This window comes from Scyliorhinus torazame, chromosome 16 (assembly GCF_047496885.1).
Source record: "Scyliorhinus torazame isolate Kashiwa2021f chromosome 16, sScyTor2.1, whole genome shotgun sequence".
NCBI classification, from domain to species: domain Eukaryota; kingdom Metazoa; phylum Chordata; class Chondrichthyes; order Carcharhiniformes; family Scyliorhinidae; genus Scyliorhinus; species Scyliorhinus torazame.
Window position 1 is genome coordinate 166,291,264 of NC_092722.1, and position 24,063 is coordinate 166,315,326.

At 48.5% G+C, this 24,063-nt stretch overlaps 1 protein-coding gene across 2 annotated transcripts in view; it reads right to left on the reverse strand.

The window, feature by feature from the left end:
* Positions 1-24,063, reverse strand: part of nrap (nebulin-related anchoring protein) — a 155,313-nt gene that overhangs the window by 89,011 nt on the left and 42,239 nt on the right. For both annotated transcript variants that reach the window (XM_072479425.1, XM_072479424.1), the window contains exons 13-18: positions 15,360-15,464; positions 11,855-11,953; positions 11,454-11,558; positions 4,452-4,559; positions 1,441-1,548; positions 865-1,062 (exon numbers count right to left, since the gene is read on the reverse strand). In XM_072479425.1, coding sequence (XP_072335526.1) covers positions 865-1,062; positions 1,441-1,548; positions 4,452-4,559; positions 11,454-11,558; positions 11,855-11,953; positions 15,360-15,464 — 723 coding nt within the window. The remainder of the gene's footprint in view (positions 1-864; positions 1,063-1,440; positions 1,549-4,451; positions 4,560-11,453; positions 11,559-11,854; positions 11,954-15,359; positions 15,465-24,063) is intronic.

Genomic DNA, 24,063 nt, shown 5'->3' on the forward strand with positions numbered 1-24,063 from the left:
CGCCCGACTTGGTGTCGGGGCGAAGCCGTTGAGTCTCGTGAGAGGCCTATCGCGAGCTTTGCAACGCTTGAAATGCCTCACCAGATTTAACAAAATCTCGTGAGATGCCATGATCTGGATTTCGCTCGCACTGGGCTTGATCCAGATCTGCATATTTAAATGAACCATTAGGCATATGTAAATATGCTTTTGTGGGATTCTCCTGGCGCGCGGGACCTAATGGTCGCGTCTGGGAGGTCTCACTAGGGTGCCATTTAGTACTGGTTTCCACAAACATGGACCAGTCATAATGGCACCTGGGGGGGGTGGTCTCGAAGTCATTAGAGACCCCAGGTGATCATGGATAGGGCAGGGTGACATGTTGGCACTCCCTCTGGCACCTGGGCACCTTGTCATTGCCAGTCTGGCAGCCTGGCACTGCCAGGGTGCCTGGCTGGTAGCATCAGGGTGCCCGGGTGCCAAGTTGGCACTGCCAGGGATCGGGCCCTGGCGGCATTACCAGATAGAGGAGGGGTGAGCAGATGATCCCAGGGGCCTCCCCGAGGGTGGGGGAGGTGCTGAAAGAGGGGGAAGAGATTGGGGCAGCCAAACAAAATGGCGGCCCAATCTGCGAGGAGCCTTTTCTCGGCTCTGCTATCGGACATAGATGTTTTTTTCCCATTGAATCATGACCTCTCTCTCGCTCTCTCTTCACTGATGCTGCCTGACCTGCTGAGTTTGTTTCTAGCCGGTTCCATTTTTATTTTTTTAAAAGGTGTTCCAGTCCCTTCTATAAGATGAAAGAAAATAGCTTAAAATATTAATTATGTTCCTTCATTCGGGTGTAAGCAAAGCAGACACGATCTTGCATCATCTTGGCCCCACCTCGCTCTGTAGTCCATAGGCTTTCTTTGCCCATTTCACTTTCATGTCATCTGACACCAGTGTATATTCGTGAAGCCTCTTCCTGTATTCCAAGTCACTGGCCAAAGCCTGCGCTTTCTTGGCATGTGTCAGGTTCACCATGTCCAGTGGTAGGTGGAATTTGGTGTTTGTCTCCACAAAGTTCTTCTTATACTCTACCTATTTTAAATAAGAATAGTTGGCAATTTTAATGAGAACAACAACCTATATATTGGAAACACCTTTAAAACAGCAAGTGCGAAGACACTGAATTATGAACTACGATTGTCCGATATAAGGTACATAACATTTTCTTAGACATATTCTAACTTAACAGCATACTGACTTGACAAAACGGTCAACATTTTGAAAATTTTTCCTCAATCCGTTCTATGACATTCAAATTTTTAAATAAAAGATCGTCGAGTAGGGAAGATGCAATGTCCGTTGGAAGGGATATTTAGCCTCTGATGGCTAACGTGCTAATCCATAATGATTTTAAACTGCATATTGAACTGAAGTAAATAATAGGATTTTGATTTTTCTTATCTAATGTACCTCACTGCTCATCTTGGAAACCCGCAGAGAATGCAGAGTTTTCGAATCATACACTTTGCTTCTCATTGCTTTGCCCTTGGTTTTCTCATAAGCTTCTTTGTATTTTATCTTTCAAACAACAGAGGGGGGAAAAAAATAGAATTAAATTAAAACCTGTAGCAGTCGGCTGATGATAACAAGGCTAAAATAAATGATTTAAACACTTTCTCAATCTTGTGAGCTTGGAAATGATCATTTGCCTTCATATGATATTCCTGCGCCTGCTAATTTGACAAGGCATCAACCCATTTATTTAAAACAAGTTAAAATAGTATTGGAGGAAATGTCATGCAAAGTCATTAAGTGTTCTATATGAATACCAGAAACTATCACTCCCAGGCTCTTGTTGTGTGTACCGTGTGCAGGCTGCCTGAATGTACAAAACCCCTTGTAGAATTTATACGGTGCATTTGAAATTGAGTCACACCTGATAGAAATAATTATTACAATGACTATTTGAAATTGATGGAACACCTCAAACATAGGAAAACATCCCAAGGCAATTCACAAGGTTCTATGAGGGGGCGGAGGCAATGGAATGAACACTGAGACAAAAAAGGAGAGATTGGGAAAGGTGACCAAAAAGCTCGGTCAACAATGCACTAAAGGAGGAGAAGGAAAGTGAGCGATTTCGGACGGCAATTTCAGACCCAGGTGGGTAAAGGCACTGCCATTGTTGGTCTGGCTAAAGACAAGGGGAGAAGCACAAGAGGCTCAAATCAGGGGAAGGGAAGAGTTGGAAGGCTGGAGGAGGTTACAAAGATAGGCAGAAAGGCAAAACCATGAGGGATTTGAACGCAAGGCTGAAAATGTTAAATTCAAGGCATCGGAGGACTGGGAACAGTTGGTCAGTGAGAATGGGGTGATGAGTGAGACTTGGGTGCGGGAAGCAGAATTTTGGATGTGTTGGTTCATGGAGCTTGGATGATGGAAGGATAGTTCGGTGAGCATTAGAATAGAGTCATAAAGGACCTTTGGCCCAAGGTGTCTGCGCCAGTCAAAATCGAGCACCTAACCATTCCAATCCCATTTTCCAGCATTTGCCCCATATCCTTGTGTGCCTTGCCATCACAAATGCACATCTAAATACTTCTTAAATGTTATGAGGATCTCTGCCTTGACCATCCTTTCAGGGGAACTCCCACTACCCTCTGGGTGAAAAAGCTTTTCTTCACATCCCCTCTAAACCTCCTGCCCCTTACCTTAAATCTATGCCCCCTGGTCATTGATGGCTCCACCAAGGGGAACATTTTCTTCCGGTCTACTCTATCTGTGCTCTCATAATTTTATACATCTCAATCATACCCCCCCCACCTCCTCCGTCTTCTCTGCTCCAAGGGAAGAAAACAGTCTATCCAATCTCTTTTCAAAATTAATACTCTCCAGCTCAGGCAACATCCTGGTAAATCTTCTCTGCACCCTTCCCAGTGCTATCACATCCCTCCTGTAATGTGGATTCCAGAACTGCACACAATACATTAGCTGTGGCCGAACCAACATTTTATACAATTCCAGCAAAGTCTCCCTGCTCTTAAACCCCATGCCTCAGTTAATAAAGTCAGGTATACCATATAATAATAATCGTTATTGTCACACGTAGGCTTACATTAACACTGCAATGAAGTTTCGATGAAAAGCCCCTAGTCGCCACATTCCGACGCCTATTCAGGTGCACAGAGGGAGAATTCAGAATGCCCCAATTACCTAACAGCACGGATTTCGGGACTTGTGGGAGGAAACCGGAGCACCAGGAGGAAACCCACGCAGACACAGGGAGAGCGTGCAGATTCCGTACAAACAGTGACCTGAGCCAGGAATCGAACCTGGGACCCTGAAGCTGGGAAGCAACAGTGCTATCCACTGTGCTACCATGCCGCCACATGACATACTATATGACTTCTTATCCACTTGATCCACCTGCCCTGCTACTTAAGTGACCAGTGTACATGTCCACCAAGGTCCCTCGGATCCTCGGTGCTTCCCTGTGTCCTGCCGTATTCTCGTGCCTTGTTTATCCTGCCCAAGTGCATCACACGCATTCAGATTGAATTCCATTTGCCACTGATCAGCCCACCTGACCATCCCGTCTATATTCTCCTGTAATCTTAGGTTATCCTCCTCACTATTAAGTTGAAACCAAAAAATGTCAAAAGTATGGATGACGATTTCAACTGTGCATGGGTTATGGGGCTGAGGAAAGAATGGAAAAGTGTGATGTTGCTGAGGGGCACGTAAGCACATTCTGTGACAGAGAGGAAACTCAGGACTAAATGGAAATCCAAGATTTTGAATAATTCTCCCGAACTTGTTCCGCCGCTAAATCAAATCATGGCCGTTTTGTACCGCAACTCCATTTATCCACATCCTTTGAAAAATAGTTTCAGAACAAAACAAAATGCTGACATTCTTAAAACGTTAAACTACACCAGCATCCGCAGCCTTCCGGGGAGATATTTCTAGGTACCGCTACCATTTATGTTTCAAGTGCCTCCTAACTTCCCTCCTAAATGGCCAAGTTTTAATTTGTGTCCCTTTGTGAATTGTCCTGCACACAAACAAATCCCTTTATAGTGTTAGACAACTTAATTAGATAATCCTTAAACCCTTTTGACTCACTCAGAAACCATCACCTTAAATTCTAATTTATCACGGCACTGGGATAGTCAGAAGCTTGTGACCCGGTTTTTCATTGCGCTTCGGTGGCTTTTTGTGTGGATGCATCATGTGTTTCACTGTAGAAATATATTCCCACACTCAATCCCTGCAACCGTGAGGTTTCTTCACCAGAAAGAACAACAATTAGTTGCCAGCGTTCATTTATTTTTCATCTACCGTCGCCACTTTTCGACTCACCTCAACTACACGTATGTCTGGCAGAAAGAAACCGACAGTATCTATGGAAATGGGTTTGTACTGTACAGTGCATAGGCAACGGAAGCTGATGAGCGAGAGAAAGAAAAGCAGCCACTTACATCACTTGCCAGGTCCCCAGAGGTTTTGGCAGCTAACAGGGCTATTGAATCCAGCTTCATGTGAAAACCCTTGCCCTTATTCTTTTCCCAGAATTCTTTGTACTTGATCTGAGGACACAGAATTTATTCAGATTATATATTATGCATATTTGTGCAGCTATTTATATGTGTACGAGATTGGCATTCTTGAGCTAATGGCAGTTTTCCGTGCGACAGAAAGAATCAGTCCTGTAAATTGCAGGATTCTTGGGAAATAACAGGGTTGCGTCTAATTAGGAATTCGGTCAGAGAGCTAGCATAGTGGCTTCCTTCTCTGTCGGATGTATCTATTTTTCTTTATTACGTTTGATGCCAAATCATGATACATATTACTGGGGCAATGTTGCTATGCTCTTCGCTGTCCAATATAAAAGAAGAGTTGCATATTTCATAAATCTCAGGATGTCCCAAAGCCCTTTACAGCCAATGAGGTATTTCTGAAGTGGCGTCACTGTTGTCATGTAGTGGAGGCAGCAACCAAGTTTCACACAAGAGGATACCATGAACAGCAATGTGAGAAAGCCCAGGTAGACGTGTTTTTGTGATAACTCCCTTGCTCTTCTTCGAAATGGCACCATGGAATATTTTATATCCACCCAAGAGGGTAAATGGGGCCTCAGCTTAATGTCTCACTGAAATGGCAGCGCCTCCAACTGGGCAGCATTCCCTCAGTACTGCACTGGAGCATCAGCCTAATTTTTTGCGCCAAGTCCTGAAGTACAATTTGAACTTATAGCCTTCTAACACAGAGGCAAGAGTGCTACTAACTGAGCATGGCTGACACTGAAGCCAAACTTTTCACACAATCGGAGAAGCTTTCCCATTCCAAAATCCCACCCCCAAAACCAGGCCTCTGGCATTTTCACAATGAGGCAGAAATGACAGCGAGTTAATGTAAACATCCATAGTTTACGGAGGTGGCTGCACATGATCAGTCAGATCTGATTGTCATTAGTTTGGTGTGCAATGTACATTTTGTGCAATTTATACCGGGTAGGTCTAATGCTGCCAGAAGTCTTTGCAGAGGTTATCTTTTGGATAAGGTCCCGGGTCTCCTTTGGGAGAGATAAGTTTCCCTTTGAGAGAGATAATGTGCCCATTGTGGGTGAAGTGCCCTTTGGTATTGTTAAAATTAGACATGAATATGTGAAAAATGCATAAACTCATTGGAACTGTCAAGCTCATTGGAACTCTCAAAAGAGCTGTCAAGGCATTTAAATTTCCAGCATTTTAAATATTAGAAAAAACTGTCTGGAGCGTTAAAAATATCAGTGCTTACTATTTCACACTGTCTGTTGACATAAGCCTGAGAGTTATTGTTACAGGATTAGAACTGCACGACAGATTTCACAACCTATAACTATCACAGTGTGGTGCCTGTCAGTTCACTGTTTGATTGACAGCTCTAGGTATATATAAACTCAGTGAAGTGGGACCATGAATACAGATGCTTGTTTTCTTAAGGTATGAAAAGAAGTTAACTGCAGTGAATGGGTTTTCACCAATGAGATTTTTTTAAAATAGTGAATTCATCAATAGACATTGAGAGGTTTATTTAACCTCAGCATGTGTCCTAAGGTATGCCCATGGTGGATACTGGGTAAGTTGGCATGATAGGTGTAAGGGCAAAGGGTGGTAGGTAAGGGCGGCATGTGATTGCATGGATGGGACATGAGGAGTGTGTGAGGGGCGAAGCCTGGAAGATTTATTTTCTTTTCTTTTATTCATTTTTCGATATCTTTGATAAGGTGCAAGAGCACCAAGACCACCCGGCAGCTTCAAACCCTTTCCAGGGTCACCCGCCATGATTCCTATTTCCACCCGGATCGCCACTCCCTTACCCCTTGCATCTCACAGGAAAATCGTAATCTCCGGAGCATCTTTTCCCCGGTCGGGTTTGCGGAGCCAGGATTTGTCCTGACCCAGGAGCGGAAATTCAGGGGTACGTTACAAAATAGGAGGGTTGCCCAGCACCATTCATCTTTGGCCCTTCAAAGTCCACCTCAACCGAGAGAATTGAAAATGCAATTTGAGCTTAATTAACCCATGCAATGTTGCTTACTCAAAGGCTCAGTTGTTTACAGCTCATCTGGGGTAAGTTGCATTTTCAGGAAATGCTGAAAAGATGCAGTCGTTCAGCCAGAACTAGTCTGATGAGGGATTACACTCAGAACGTTGAGCTATCATTCTCTCTCAGATATTGATACATCTGTCCACCATTTAGAGCAAAAAAAAATTCTATCAAATATGCAGCATTTGTGGGGGGGGGGGGGGGGGGGGGGGGTCACTTCTTTTCATAGAATTTACAGTGCAGAAGGAGGCCATTCGGCCCATCGAGTCTGCACCGGCTCTTGGAAAGAGCACCCTACCCAAGGTCAACACCTCCACCCTATCCCCATAACCCAGTAACCCCACCCGACACTAAGGGCAATTTTGGACACTAAGGGCAATTTATCATGGCCAATCCACCTAACCTGCATATCTTTGGACTGTGGGAGGAAACCGGAGCACCCGGAGGAAAGCCACGCACACACGGGGAGGATGTGCAGACTCCGCACAGACAGTGGCCCAAGCTGGAATCGAACCTGGGACCCTGGAGCTGTGAAGCAATTGTGCTATCCTCAATGCTGCCGTGCTGCCCACTTCTTAAATCTGTTAGATGCTTAGGGAGGTATTCGGCAGAATAATCTGAGCATGCAAATATTGATTGATGATCTAAAATACTTTTAACCACAATCCCATAACAAATCACATGTCACTTAGCTGCAGCAGTCACCTTTCTGAATGGGATAAATTCTGGAACCTGTTGGCATGAATTATGGACTCGGACTATAGCAATGAACATTACTATTGAGAGAAGTGCAAACGATATTTATAGAACATGCCGGCACAGCCCGTATTTAAAAAGATTTGCCTCTATATGTTGCCATTCACAACCTCAGAATTTTCCAAAGAGCTATACAGCCAAAAGAAATACATTTAAAGAGTAGAACAGAATATTTCCGGTACCATGAAGGCAAGTTTGAAGGTGGTACGGGAGCAAACCTCGGCAATCCTGGCAGCGGTTGGAGGACGTCAGCAGCAGCTACCTGCCTGGTAGCCAGTCATGAGCAGTTAAAGGCCTATGGGGTGGGAAGAACTCCACCTGGATCTTTCCAACTTCAGAGCAGCGTCCTGCCGAGTGCCGACCCCCAGCAGCTCTTTGGCGCTGATCTCCCCAGCAGCAGGCCGCAAGGCCATCGTTCCCATAGGTTCCATGTCTCAGTGACACTGCCCACAGGCAGGGAAGGCCACCTTGGGATAAACAAATCTTCGGGAGGGGTTCCCCCTCTGCTCCAAGGGGCCTTCTGGTTTCATATCCCAATCATGTTTTAATGAATGAGCACCCCTGAGGACACCACCATTTTGTGACCACCCCCCCCCCCCCCCCCCACCCCCCCATCCCTTGCTGCCTGGATGGTAGCACAACTCCCAATGGATCAGCAGGCCTACCAAAACTGTGCTGCCCGCCCCCCCTCCTCAACGGCCAAATTGGACCCACCCGCCATGCTGAATGCGGAGCCTGCCAACTAGGAGGGGCCCTCCCAGAAGATTGCTCAGGAGTGTGCACTGCAGACGATTGTGATATCAGGTTGCAGAAATTGTCCTGACTCCGGAACCCATAAAACACAGCAGCTACAATTGCGCCCATCAAAGTCCACAAATAATGTGACAATCTAGAGTCTCACAATGTTGGATTAAGTATAAATATTGACCAGGAAACCAGGGAGAAATCCTCTACCTTTCTTCTAAATATTGCCCGAGGTGGCAGCATGGTGGGTTAGCCCTGTTGCCTCACGGCGCCAAGGTCCCAGGTTCGATCCCAGCTCTGGGTCACTGTTCGTGTGGAGTTTGCATATTCTCCCCGTGTTTGCGTGGGTTTCGCCCCCACAACACAAAGATGTACAGTGTAGGTGGATTGGCCACGCTAAATTGCCCCTTCATTGGAAAAAATGAATTGGGTACTCTAAACTTATTTTTTTAAATTGCCCTAGGATGCTTCGAGTCCTCCTGAGGAGGCAGGTGAGGCCCTCCTTTTGAGTCTCACCTAAAACACAACCTCACACTCCCTCAGTAATGTCGGGTATCCGAGTATCGGGTACAATTTTGTGTTTGAGGCTCCGATGTGAGATTTGAACCCACAACCCTCTGACTCAGAGAAGAGAGCACCACCAGAGCTGGCACCCATTTGAAGGAATGATGGGTTTTAAAAGCTGTTTAAAAGGTTAACCAGAATGCCGAAAGAGAGTTAATGAACTGACAGTATTACAAATAGCTTCTCAATTTAAATCTTGTTGAAATCAAAACAGACATTCGAATAAATGATATTAAGTTATAAAGAAAAACAAATCCAAAAACATCTAAATGTAAAACATACAAAATCTGAGTCACAATGTTTAGAATGATGTTACAGTAACTTTAATGAATTAAACAGCGAAACACCTTCTGACCAGAGAGGACTGGAAAATGAGTCAGTGCTGTGTAGCAGCAGGGACTAATCAAACAGGAATAACAAACGGCAAGGTGCTGATTATACAGAATAAGGCTGCCATCTTCTGGCCCCTTGTTAGTATTACAATAACAAATGTGTGTGGCTTCTTCTGCATAATTAAAACACATCTACGGTCAGAGTACCCAGAGACCCACCTTACTGAGAGCCAAAAACGGAGAGGCGTTCATCAAAGACAGAAAGGCAGGCAGGGCCGCCTGGAGAGAGCACTTTGAGGACCTCCTCAACCAAGACTCGAACTACAACACAAGCATTCTCAACAACACCCCGCAACATGTTACCCGCCACCATCTCAGATTGCCCTACTCTCCACCACAGGAAAGGTAATCGGGAGAATCCTCCTCAACTGCCTCCTCCCAGTGGCTGAAGAGCTCCTCCCCGAGTCTCAGTGCGGCTTCTGCCCATCAAGAAGCTCAATGGACATGATCTTCAGCAAGCGCCAAATCCAGGATAAGTGTAGAGAGCAGCTTCAATCTCTGTGCATGGCCTTCTTCGATCTCGCAAAGGCCTTCGACTATGTCAACCGTGAGGGATTGTGGAGCATCCTCCTCAGATTCGGCTGCCCGCAGAAATTCGTCACCATCCTCCACCTGCTCCACGATGACATGCAAGCCGTGATCGTCACCAACAGAACCACCATAGACCCAATACAAGTGCAAACTGGAGTCAAACAGAGCTGCATCATTGTGCCAACACACTTCTCCATCTTCCTCACAGCAATACCCCACCTCGTCACCTTGGAGCTCCTCACTGGAGTGAATCTAGCCTACTGGACAAATGGGAACCTGTTTAACCTCCGACACCTCCAGGACAGAATCAAGACCACCCTAACCTCTGTTATTGAGCTGCAGTACGCAGACGATGCCTGTGTGTGCGCACATTCAGTACCCGAACTACACATCATTGCCAATGCATTCGAGAGAATGGGCCTCAGACTAAACATCCGGAAAACAAAGGTTCTCTACCATCCCACTCCTGCCACACAAAACTGCCCCCCAACCATCAAGGTCCACGGGTGTGGATCAATTCCCATACCTCAGAAGCCTCCTCTCAGAGTGAGCAGATATTAACAATGAAATCCAACATCGACTCCAATGCTCCAGTGCAGTCTTTGGACGGCTGAGGAACAGAGTGATCAAGGTCGAGACCTCAAATCCAGCACCAAGCTCATGGGCAACAGAGCAGCTGTGGTCGCCGCCCTCCTATATGCACCAGAAACATGGACAATGTACAGAAGATGCATCAAATCCCTTGAGAGTTATCACCAACGCTGCCTCTGCAAAATCCTGCAAATCCACTGGCAGGATAGGTGTACCAACGTGAGCTTCCTCCCCGAGGCCAATATCCCCAGGATCAAGGGACTGGTCACGCTCGACCAGCTGCGACAGGTGAGCCACATTGCTCACATGACCAGCACACGACTCCCGAAATATGTGCTCTATTCCGAGCTCCGCAATGGCAAGCGATCATTAGGAGGGCAGAGGGAACACGACAAGGACACTCTGAAGGCCTCCCTAAATAAATGCAACATCCCCATTGACACATGGGAATCACTTGCACTAGAACGCACAAACTAGAGAAAAAGGCGCCAAACACCTCGAGCGTCGTAGGGTGGAGCACACAGACAAACCTGTGGTGGAGTGTGCGGATCCAGGATCGGACTATTCAGCTACCACAGAACCCAGCTCCCTGGGTGGAAGAGGGTCATCCTCGGTGCTGAGGGACTGCCCAAGAGAAGACATTGCACCAAACAGGTCAGCAGTGAGGAACAGTTTATATTATTTATCGGCCTGTGATTGTTGCCAACGCCACGCATGTGCAGCTCTCTGGTTTCTCCACCATGTTTACTGTCTCACAGACTCTCACCCTGAATCTGTGAAAAAAGGGATTAATGCAAAATTCAATCACACTCGGGCATGACCCTCGGCCCCATGAACCAAGCACCCACCTGAACTCCTCTGGCGGGTTCTGCCAACCAGGTGCCTCCTGTTGTGATTCATACCTGCGTGCCCTCACACCAATGTGAATGGACAACCTAACATGGTTTTTGGGAGGGTGGGGGGGGGGGGAGACACTCTCAAGCCTGACGGCCTGATAATTACTTTTAAATGTATTCAAATGCGGATCCCAAAATTGAACTTCGGGATTCCCATTACATCAGTGGTGGGAGGCGGGGACAATCAAAACGGGAATTCCCACCGACGTTAATCCTGTTTTGGCACTCCCACGGGATTTCCTGTACCCGCCGATGATCCTGCCGTCCGAAAATAGGAGTGGAAAATCCCCCCCCCACCCCCACGGTATTATTTATTAGGTACCAGAGTAAAGTTCAAATGAATAATATTCTCTCCTTGCAATTAAACATCCAAGTTCTAATGTTGAGCAACAATGTATTACAGAGTTTTGATACTTACATCACTGTACAGATCAGCATTAGCCTTGGCCTTAAGTAAATGTGGCACTTCAAGAGGCAATGTGTACTGGGTTTTGGTCTTTTCGTACTGTGCCCGATAATTTAACTGTGAATAAAAAAGAGGCAAAGGCTTAACATTCGTGTTAATCAAATTATATACAGAACAGAGCAGGCTAAACGGAAACATAATGGTGGTACATTTTCCCTCTGTGCCTTCTATCTACTGAAAATCTTTTCCAAAGGTAGAAAATCAATCCATGCTTAAACAGGATGTTTGCAATGCTTCAATTAAAGGGAATAGTTTTACAACGATCCCTGCATCCTCATAGCTGGCAGCGTTATCCTGTGAAATGCACGGGACCCCAGACTCCTTATATCAATTCCGGTACTTCCCAGACTTACATTGCTTAGCTGCTGTGCATTAATTCTTGCTTGTACCATCTCCGGAGTGTCTGTTACCGATGTGTACTTTAACTTCTCTGCATGCTGCCTGTAGTACATCTAAAAGCACAAGCAAATGTTCAAAGAAATATAAAGATGAGGAAAGTAATTTGCAACAGTAACAACAGATGCCACCGCTAAATGTCCAAAAATTATGAATAAAAATTAATGAAAATCCTCCACAACCCAAACCATCCCTTTGTCAGAGCAAAGCATGAATTATGAAATCATACAATTATATAACTCAGAAGCAGGCCCATCAAACCTGTGGGAGCTCTCTGAAATACCTATTTAGTCCCATCCCCCTTTCTTTATTTTTATCTTTTTCAAATATTTATTCTTTAAATATTATTCTGCATCCTCCACTATTTCTGTATAGAGTATTTCAGATCCTAACAATGCATTGGATTTTTTTGTTAAATCTCCTAATCTCTTCACATTAATTTTTAATTTTTATTCTGCAGTCGCTGCATCACTCTCCAGTGGAAGTAGTTTTACTGAATTCACCCTGTGAGCCCCTCATAACTTTTTAACATCGTTTTGATTCCCTCTTAACCTTCCTGTTCCGTTGAAACAAAATGGTTTCTCTAATCTCTACCGGTAACTAAAGTCTCTCCTGTCTGCTATCCTGTTAGTAAGTCTGCTCAACACCTATTCCATGGCCTTGACATCCTTCCACACAAAACACCCTAGACATCAACAGGGCCAGAAGATCCCATCAGCGGCCAATGGGGATCTGCCACCCCCACTTGAAAACACTTCGCAAAGGGGAGGGGGGGGTTACGTTATCTTAAGTTCTAGCAGTTAGATTCTAACTATGATCTATCATTTGAATATATTTAACGTGACCTCTATCCTTCTGTATTCTACGCTCTTGCTTATGAAACAAAACGCTGTATATTTTTGCAGCTTTATCAACCCGTCCTGCCACATCCAAAATACTTTCTGACACTAAATCAAGGAAAAGTCCGAAGGTCTACTGGGTGTTGAGAAACAGCATACTGCAAATTTTCTGTCTCACGTCACGGGCCAGTTGGAAGTTAAGAAAGCTCCTTTTCGGTCAATATATTGGTCGGAATGTTACAGGCCCCCCGCCCCCGCCGGCCAGATCTGCTGGTCCGGCTGGAGTCAATGGACTTTTGAACAAGTTGCCGCACTTTCCAGTCCCGCCCCTGTCTGGAAGTGGCCATAAAATTCCGCCCATTGTTTATACTCGATTTTAAATCCAAGCATGTTTCTTGGTCCAACAGGATGTCTGGTTCCCCCAATCTAGCAAATAAATACATGAGCAACAATGGCTGGGCCGCAGCCCATTCTGTATGTAAATTAATAAGGTGCCTTTGCAATAGTCCACCTCGTCTGTTCAGAAGTTAAGAACACTGCGGGAAGATAAAAATACACGACATTCCGACAGCATGTCACACAATACATTAGGCACGCTCACATAGATGCCCTCCCAGCCTCACATTCCTGTGGCTTTCCCATCTTCACCGGATCTGCATTTATCATTAAATACAAAGCATCCTAATCCAAAAGATATCCTATTGGTTTCCATATGAAGATTTTGATACGACAGTAAAGTAGAAGAAACAGGAATTATCCAGCAGGTTTATTTCTTCAGAAAGAACGTAATGGATAAATTATGGAATGCTTTGCCAGAAATCGAAATGAGAGACAGGCAAGACCTGAATTTGTATCACCGTTTTCACATCCTCTGGATTGTCCAAAAGTTCTTCAGTGTAGTTATTATTGTAATTTAAGCAGCCAATTTGTACATAGCAAGTTCCCACAAAGAGAACTGAGTTGACTGACCAGATAATCTGGATTAGTGATGTTGGCTGAGTGACAAATGTTGGGTCGGACACCACTTGATGTTTGAATAGAAGCAGAGAATTCCTACAGTGTCGAAGGAGACCATTGGCCCAGCTTGTCTGCACTGACCCTCTGAAAGAGCACCCTACCTAGACCCACTCCCCCCACCCTATCCCTATAACTAAGGGATAATTTAGCATGGCCAATGCAAGTAACCTGCACGTCTTTGGACTGTGGGAGGAAACCGGAGCATCCGGAGGAAATCCAGGCAGATACAGGGAGAAAGTTTAAACTCCACATAGACAGTCACCCAAGGTCGGAATTGAACCTGGTGCTGTGAGGCAGCAGTGCTGACCACTGTGCCACCCAGCCGCTCATGAATGGTGCCATGGGATCTCATACATCCACTTAAACAGGCACATAGGGCTTCGTTTAACATCTCATCAGAAAGACGATACATTGGGCAGTGCAGCATTCCCATACTACACAAGTAGTAGGAGAAAATATGCTTTAATCTGTTTAAGTTCTTTATTTACTCACTTATTTCAAGTTAGTATTTATTTCAATATTTAATATATCATAACTGTTCACACAACCGTAAAACTCATACCCAGAAGTTTATCGAGTACTTCAAATCATGCAACACCAGGTTAAAGTCCAGCAGGTTTGTTTCGAACCACTAGCTTTCGGAGCGCAGCTCCTTCATCAGGTGAATGGTGAATGAAAGCTTGTGATTCAAAACAAACCTGTTGGACTTTAACCTGGTGCTGTAAGACTTCTTACTGTGCCCACCCCAGTCCAACGCCGGCATCTCCACTTCAAATCATATGGTACATTTGGTAGCACAGTAGCATTGTGGTTAGCACAATTGCTTCACAGCTCCAGGGTCCCAGGTTCGATTCCCGGTTTGGGTCACTGCCTGTGCGGAGTCTGCACGCTCTCCCCGTATGTGCGCGGGTTTCCTCCGGGTGCTCCGGTTTCCTCCCACAGTCCAAAGATGGGCAGGTTAGGTGGATTGGCCATGCTAAATTGCCCTTAGTGTCCAAAATTGCCCTTAGTGTTGGGTGGGGTTACTGGGTTATGGGGATAGGGTGGTGGTCTGGGTAGGGTGCTCTTTCCAAGAGCCGGTGCAGACTCAATGGGCTGAATGGCCTCCTTCTGCACTGTAAATTCTATGAAATCATGCAGCAGCACTGAGCAATGTAAATAACAATGCAAAAGTCACCACAGTCCACGAGGATGCTCTCCCCTTGGAGAGCTGACCGCTGGGGATTTAGCCTGAGGGTTACCAAACCTCAGGCGAGGAACAGGATTGAGAAGCATGGATGACGTCAGCCGGTCCGGGGATTGAACCCACACTGTTGGCATCACTCTGCATCACAAACCAGCCATCCAGCCAACTGAGTTAACCAGCCCCCCCCCCCCACCTATATAGCCATGTTCAAATCATAGTTTGTTAGTTGATGATGTCCTTTACGGCTGAAATTGCCTGATGCAAATAACTATCTTGCCTCGGTGCATGAGCACTTGGCACATCCGGTGCACTTGGGGAGGTAGACAAGGGTGGTCGAAATTATTCCCCAGCAGGAACAGTACCTCAGGGTGTTAAGATAAAGAAGACAAAACTAGAGGAAGAATTATTCAAGTGACTTACATCTTTCAATGGGACGAGTTTCTTCAGTGTCTCATACGCAGGTGCAGTGTCAGCTGCATAAAAGCAAAGCATTTTGTCCCCTTCCAAATCAGTTTTATATTTCCTCTAAAAGAAAGACAGAAATATTTCAAACTCCGCATTCTGAAAGTAAAGGTGAATTCTTACAAAAAAACTTGAAAAAATGTGCTCGCGTTCAGAGTCAGCTCTATGTCAGGGATATGACCCGGGTCGGAGAATCCCGGGGGTGGGGGGGGGGGGGGGGGGGGGGGGGGGGGCTGTGAGAATCGCGCCACGCTGCCCCAACGCCGGCTCACCTATTCTCTGCCGCCGATTCTCAGGCGGCCACGGGATCACTGCTGCGCCGGTCGGCGGCCGTTGAAAGCCCCACCCCCGGCGATTCTCCGGGCCTCGACGGAACGAGTGTCCGCCGAGTTCGGCCAAGTCCTGTTGGCGTGGGTCACATATGGTCCCACACGGCGGGACTTCGGAGTTCTGTCTGCGGGGGCCGTCCTGGTGGGGGGGGGGTGGGGGGATCCGACCCCGGGGGGGGAGGGGGGGGGTCCTCCACGGTGGCCTGGCCCGCGATAGGGGCCTACCGATTGGCAGGTGGGCTATTTCCGTGGGGGCCTATGTTCCTCCACGCCAGGTCCATGTAGGACTCCGCCATATTGCCCAGGGACCATTGCTGAGACAAGAACCCACGCGCATGCGCGAACTTGCGTCAGCCGTGCCGCGCCGACTGGAGCAGCAGCGACCTCTCCGGTGCCTACCTAGCCCCCTAGGAAGGGGTGAATACCTGACAATCGAAGACCATTGATGCCGCAGTGGTTCTCGCCGCTTTTCCCGCCGCCGTCAGAACTTGGCCACAGGATTGGAGATTACGTAATAATAATTTTATTAGTATCACAAGTAGGTTTATATTAACACTGCAATGAAGTTACTGTGAAAAGCCCTGGTCGCCACATTCCGGCACCTGTTCGGGTACACAGAGGAGAATTCAGAATGTCCAATTAACCGAACAGCACGTCTTTCGTGACTTATGGGAGGAAACCGGAGCACCCGAAGGAAACCCACTAAAACATGGTGAGAACGTGCAGACTCCGCACAGACAGTGACCCAAGCTGAGAGTCAAACCCAAGTTCCTGGCACTGTGAAGCAACCGTGCTAATCACTGTGCCTCCGTGCCACCCACACGTGAGCTACTGTTCATTCTCATGTGGGTTCATATGAGACATAGCTGTGTAACACAGTCCAGTCACCTGAACATCATCAAATGTTTAGTCTGATAGCAGATAATACCAACAATAAATCCCTCAATCTCAATCACCAGGTTCCTGGATGCACGATCAACTCACACAGGCTCTAATTTTGTGGGCAAAAACCTTTGGAACTCTAATTGTGTCTAAATGGGTCTCGCTGACTGCACACACTTCAACCTACCTTGCTGCAGCAAAACTGCCCCACTGCAACAGAACCTGCCCCACTGCAGCAAAACCTGCCCCGCTGCAGCAAAACCTGCCCCGCTGCAGCAAAACCTGCCCCGCTGCAGCAAACCTGCCCTACTGCAGCAAAACCTGCCGCACTGCAGCATAACCTGCCCCGCTGCAGCATAACCTGCCCCGCTGCAGCATAACCTGCACCGCTGCAGCATAACCTGCCCCGCTGCAGCAAAACCTGCCCCACTGCAGCAAAACCTGCCCCGCTGCAGCAAACCTGCCGCACTGCAGCATAACCTGCCCCGCTGCAGCAAAACCTGCCCCGCTGCAGCAAAACCTGCCCCGCTGCAGCAAAACCTGCCCCGCTGCAGCAAAAACTGCCCCGCTGCAGCAAAACCTGCCCGGCTGCAGCAAAACCTGTCCCATTACAGAAAAACCTGCCCCGCTGCAGCAAACCTGCCCTACTGCAGCAAAAACTGCCGCACTGCAGCAAAACCTGCCCCGCTGCAGCATAACCTGCCCCGCTGCAGCGAAACCTGCCCCTCTGCAGCAAAACCTGTCCCATTACAGCAAAACCTGCCCTACTGCAGCAAAACCTGCCCCTCTGCAGCAAAACCTGTCCCATTACAGCAAAACCTGCCCTACTGCAGCAAAACCTGCCCGGCTGCAGCAAAACCTGCCCGGCTGCAGCAAAACCTGCCCCGCTGCAGCAACACCTGTCCCATTACAGCAAAACGTGCCCCACTGCAGCAAAACCTGCCCCACTGCAGCAAAACCTGCCGCACTGCAGCAAAACCTGCCCCACTGCAGCAAAACCTGCCGCACTGCAGCAAAACCTGCCCCACTGCAGCAAAACCTGTCCCATTACAGCAAAACGTGCCCCACTGCAGCAAAACCTGCCCCACTGCAGCAAAACCTGCCCCGCTGCAGCAAAACCTGCCCCACTGCAGCAAAACCTGCCGCACTGCAGCAAAACCTGCCCCACTGCAGCAAAGCCTGTCCCATTACAGCAAAACCTGCCCCACTGCAGCAAAACCTGCCCCACTGCAGCAAAGCCTGTCCCACTGTCACAAAACCTGCCCCACTGCAGCAAAACCTGCCCCACTGCAGCAAAACCTGTCCCATTACATCATAAACTGCCCCACTGCATTCATTCTTTTTTATATATTAGATTTAAGATGAATTCAGACATTTCTTATGCTTTAAAGGGATTACTTGGAGTAAGCTTTCACCATTTTGTATTTTGATGCCCTTCCCTTGGTTTTCCAGACACGCAGCTAATTGCTTTCTAACCAGTCACCAGTGTCATAATATACACCAGTATATCATGGTGCAGCCACACACTGATGGACACACAGTGGGACCAATCAACACACACAACACGCAGCCAATCACCAGTTAGAGTACACGCACTATAAAGACAGGGGGCATCAGAGTTCCCACTCATTCGAGTTGCAGCTCGCTAGGAGGACAGAGCTCACAGCCTGTAACACAGACATTCACCATGTGCTGAGTGCATCGACTGGTTAGGACAAGGCAAAGGTCTTTAGTTAAAGTTAGTATTGTGTTAACCCACAGTCAGAGTATTTTAAACAGTTAATGATTCAATAAAATAGTGTTGCACTATTTCAAGTGTTGGTGACCTGTATGTGTTCCACGGATCCAGAACATCCAACACATCATGATACCAGGAGTTGAGGGATATTAGCACTTCTTAGACCTAGCTGCAAGTGATCTACCTTCCGCCGCCATTCAGTCATCCTGCAACATGGAAAACATCAGCCCGCCGCCGCCGCTCCGCATCGCCGGCCACCTAGGGGCCAACTGGAAGATATTCAAACAGCGCTTCCAGTTCTTCCTTGAAGCCACAGACAGGGAGGACGCCTCGGATACCAGGAAGATCGCTCTCCTCATATCCACGGCCGGGGACCATGCCATCTACATTTTCAATTCTCTCACCTTTGCGGATGATGAAATAAAACAAAGTTCAAGACGGTCCTTCTCAAGTTTGACACTCACTGCAGCGTAGAGGTGAATGAAAGGTTTGAGCGCTACATGTTCCAACAGCATTTGCAGGCTAAGGATGAACCTTTCCAATCCTTTCTCACGCACCTCCGCATCCTTGCGCAGTCTTGCAGCTACGGGCCCACCTCCAACTCCATGATACGCGACCAGATCGTTTTCGGTGTTCAGTCGGACCCCCTACGACAGCAGCTCCTCAAAGGAAAGCAGCTCACCCTAGCGACCGCCATCGAGACCTGTGTCTTACACGAATACGCCACGAGTCGGTATTCCCATATCCAAGCGGCTGAAACGGCACGGCAAGGTCCCCACGAGGTGGAACGGGTCCAAGCAATTGAGCACCGCCAGGGCCTCAGCCTGGATGAGGGCGGCCAATTCGCGCGCTTTTCGCGGACTCCTGTGCTTGTGCGCACCAAACGAGGGGGCGGCGACGTCGAAGAACGCAATGCACAGGCGCGCACCACGCACAACCGCACTGCGCATGCGCGGTGGCACAGCGAACGTGCTGATGCTATGACGTGCGGCAACTGTGGCTCCGCCCATTTAAAATGGCAATGCCCTGCCAAATCTCGACAATGCCTACGATGTGGCAGACTTGGCCACTATGCTGCCTTCTGCCGAGCAGCTCAGCCTATCAATGCATATCGCCTCAGCCAGCCTCGCAGGAATATCCGGGCAATTCAACCCACGGTCACCGAGTCCGATGCGGACCTCCCACACAGCAGTGACACCGAGGACCCGAAGGCGCCTTTTCAAGTCGGTGTCGTGACAAAAAACAGGGTGTCCCCGAAGCACAGACACCAGTCGCTGTCGGTATACAGCATCGATCCAGACGATGGGTGTGTGCCACCCTGACGGTCAACAGGTCCCAAATACGATTCCGCCTGGACACTGATGCCTCCGCCAATCTCATGGCGCGGTCTGACTTCCAAAGCCTTTGTGTCATCCTTCCATCTGCCTGCCAGCTATTGGATTATAATGGCAATGTCATTCCTGCTCGCGGCTCGTGCCACCTTGAAGTGACGCACAGGTCACGCACAGCCATCCTTCCTTTTGAGATCGTGGGCTTCTCGAAAGACTCCCTGCTTGGCGCGCAGGCATGCAAGCTGTTGAACCTAGTTCAGAGAGTTCACTCTCTCTTTCCTGATGACATGTCTGCCTTTCAGGACACTGACTTCAGGGCGCAACTCAATGCCATCATCGACCAGCACCACGACGTCTTCGAAGGCATGGGCACGCTCCCATATACCTACAAGATCTTACTGAAATAGAACGCCACGCCTGTGGTTCACGCACCTCCCAGGGTCCCAGCACCCCTTAAGGACCGCCTCAAGCAGCAGCTGCAGGACCTCCAGGACCAAGGAGTGATCTCCAGAGTTACGGAACCAACCCACTGGATCAGTTCCATGGTATGTGTAAAAAAGCCTTCCGACGAGCTGAGAATTTGCTTGATCCCAAGGATCTGAATCGCAATATCATGAGGGAGCATTATCCAATGCCCAAGCGCGAAGAGATCACATGCAAGATGGCTCGCGCCAAGCTCTTCACCAAACTCGACGCCTCGAAAGGATTCTGCCAAATCCAGCTCAACAAATCCAGCAGGAAACTGTGTACATTTAATACCCCCTTTGGCAGATATTGTTACAACAGGATGCCGTTTGGAATCATATCTGCTGCAGAAGTGTTCCATAGGATCATGGAACAAATGATGGAAGGCATTGAAGGTGTTCACATCTATGTCGATGACATAATCATTTGGTCCACCACCCCGCAGGACCATGTCAGTCGCCTCCAGCGCGTGTTCAAACGCATACGTGAGCAGGGCCTCCGCCTCAACAGGGCCAAATGCTCTTTTGGTCAGACGGAACTCAAGTTCCTCGAGGACCACATCTCCCAGTTGGGGGTGCGGCCGGATGTGGACAAGGTGTCTGCTATCACAGCCATGAAAACGCCAGAGGACAAGAAGGCGGTCCTCCGATTTCTGGGCATGGTCGTCAACTTTTTAGGGAACTTCATCCCTAACCTCGCCTCTCATACCACAGCTCTCAGGAACCTGGTCAGGAAGACGACAGACTTCCAATGGCTCCCTGCCCACGAGCGCGAATAGAGAGAACTCAAAACCAAACTCACCACGGCCCCGGTCTTAGCTTTCTTTGATCCAGCAAAAGAGACCTAAATTTCAACCGATGCCAGCCAATCCGGCATTGGGGCACTGCTCCTGCAACGTGATGAGGCCTCATCATGGGCCCCCGTTGCATATGCGTCACGCGCCATGACCCCCATAAAACAGTGCTACGCGCAGATAGAAAAGGAGTGCCTGGGCCTTCTGACCGGTGTTAAGTTTCCCGATTATGTGTACAGGCTTCCTCAATTCACCATCGAGACCGACCATCGCCCGCTGATCAATATAATACAGAAAGACTTGAACGACATGACACCTCGCCTCCAGCGTATTCTTCTCAAGCTCCGGCGATACGACTTCCAGCTGGTATACACCCCAGGCAAAGACCTCACCATTGCCGACGCTCTCTCCAGGGCAGTCAAAACTCCATGTGACCCAGCGGGATTCGTCTGCCAGGTTGACGCCCATGTGGCCTTCGTGGCCTCCAATCTACCTGCCACCGATGAATGCCTCGTCCAAATTCACCGCGAGACGGCGGCTGACCCTTTGCTACAGCGTGTCATGCACCACCTAACAGACGGGTGGCTCAAGGGCCAATGCCCTCAGTTCTATAACATCAGAGATGATCTGGCGGTAGTAGATGGGGTTCTCCTGAAACTGGACCGCATTGTCATCCCGCATAGCATGCGCCAGCTCGTCCTGGAACAGCTACACGAGGGTCATCTTGGCGTGGAAAAGTGCTGCTGATGGGCCCAAGAGGCAGTGTACTGGCCCGGCATTAATGAGGACATAGCCAACACAGTGCTCAACTGCCCCACTTGTCAGTGCTTCCAGCATGCCCAACCACGTGAGACCCTGCAGCCCCATGAGTTGGTCACGTCACCTTGGACCAAGATGAGCATCGACCTGTTCCATGCGGTGGGCAGGGACTATGTCCTGATTGTGGACTACTTTTCAAATTACCCAGAGGTGATACGGTTGCTCGACATCACATTGTCTGCAGTCATCCATGCCTGTAAGGACACCTTTGATCGACACGGCATCCCACTCACGGTGATGTCGGACAATGGCCCCTGCTTCACAAGCCAGGAATGGTCCAACTTTGCCAGGTGGTACAATGTTGCCCATGTGACGTCCAGTCCCCTGTACCCCCAATCCAACGGCAAAGCAGAGAAGGGAGCACAATCGGCAAATGGCTCCTCTGCAAGGCTGCTGATGCTGGGTCCAATTTCTACCTCGCCTTGCTGGCCTATCGCTCCGCCCCACTGTCCACTGGCCTGTCGCCAGCCCAGCTGCTCATGGGTCGCACCCCGAGGACGACGGTGCCGTCCATTCATATCCCAGACCTCGACCACGTTCCGGTCCTTCGCCGGATGCAGCTGTCTCGTGCACAGCACAAGGCGGCTCATGACTCCCGTGCAGCTGATCTCCCTGCTCTGGCTCCAGATGACAACGTCCGCATCCATCTTCCGGGTGGTGGCTGGTCTGCAACCGCTGTGGTCCTTCGGCAGGTGTCCCCCCCCGCTCGTTCCTGATTCGTCTACCGGATGGCTCCATTCTGCGCCGCAATCGATGTGCCCTTCATCTCGTTCTGCGCTCGCTACGTGATCCTCCACTGTCGCCTCGCCCTCCTGCTGACCCTGCCCTGGACTATGCAGAGATTCCGGTCCTTGGACTTTTCCAGCCTACTTCTGGAAGACATCCAAGCCACAATTAAAAACCATTCCACTGAATTCAATGTGGGTAGAATTTCATGACCTTCCCCGTGATGGGTTTTGGTGGCAAGGGGGCGCTTGAGCAGGCAGGAGGCTGGTGGGTTAGGACGCTGCCACATTCCTGCCTCTAACCTGATTATGTCCATTGCAGCAAGGCCCATTGATGGCCTTCCCACCTGCCATCAGCTGGGGCCCATAAGTGGGCATTCAACAGGAAACCTCAGGGCTGCATCCCGCTTCTGCTGGTATTAACCCAGCAGCGGACACGTGGCTCACCATGAGGGGAGCACCACTTGCAAACCTGTGCAGGGTTGTTTGTGGACTCCAGAGTGGGGGGAGGGTGTTGGTGACGAGGGGGCAGGGATATGGGTAAGGGGCCACTCATTCAAAGGCACTCACGGCCTGATGAGGGACCCAGCACCATGAAGGAGGGAGGCATCGCGAGCCACCACCCCCCTACCCTTGCTATCGAATCCCTCCCGCCCCCAACCTGCCCAGAACCTCCACACAGTGAACACAGTCCTGCCATCACTCACTTCTAGCATCGAGTCCCTAAAAGAGACAATTCAGGGCTCTGGCCAGCTCTGTGGGTAACAGGCAAGACCCCCATCACCTCCTGCCCAACAGCTCCAATTGAGTGCTGCGCAAAACTGGTCTCGAACTTGGCTCCATCCCAGATGTGTGGCACTGGGAAAATTCTGTGTTAATTTTACAACACATATATTAAAAATTCTCACATTCTTGCTGGTAATGTGTGCTAAACGCACTTATAATTTTGAGGACAAATCTGCTGAATAAATAACTGTGTGAATGACTTATCATTAAACCAAATCGGCCAACAGTTAATGACAAGGGATAGATAACCCTCTATGAATTGTGAATTGCCACCAGCTGCTGGATAATTTCCGCCATGCCACTGTTACGTTTGTGAATATCTCGCACTTAATCTTCCTTTTAAATTCATGAAATTGCTGCATCAGCTATTAATTGCCCATTACACTCGTCACAGGAAGTTAATCCTGATAATTAATAACATAAGTACCCTTTTAACCACATGATAATTATTAATAACTTCTCATCAACCTCTCTGACCCAGAACAGTTAAACAATTGTACAAAATAAAAACAAATATAGCAGTAACAATTAAAAGTGTGGGCTCTCATTCCTGCATGTAGCAAATTGTAAGTAGTTGGGGGGAGAGAGCACGCTTGGGTATGAGAGGCAGACGAGTTATAATAGAGACTGGGAGGGTATGGCAAAGTTGGGAATTGGAGCTGATGCATTATCAGAGGGAGAGTTACAGGATCACATTTAAGGAAGGCACCCCCCCTACCCTGGCGGAGGCATTGTCACTCGACTAGTATTCCAGAGACCCAGGATAATGCTCTGGGAACTCAGGTTCAAATCCT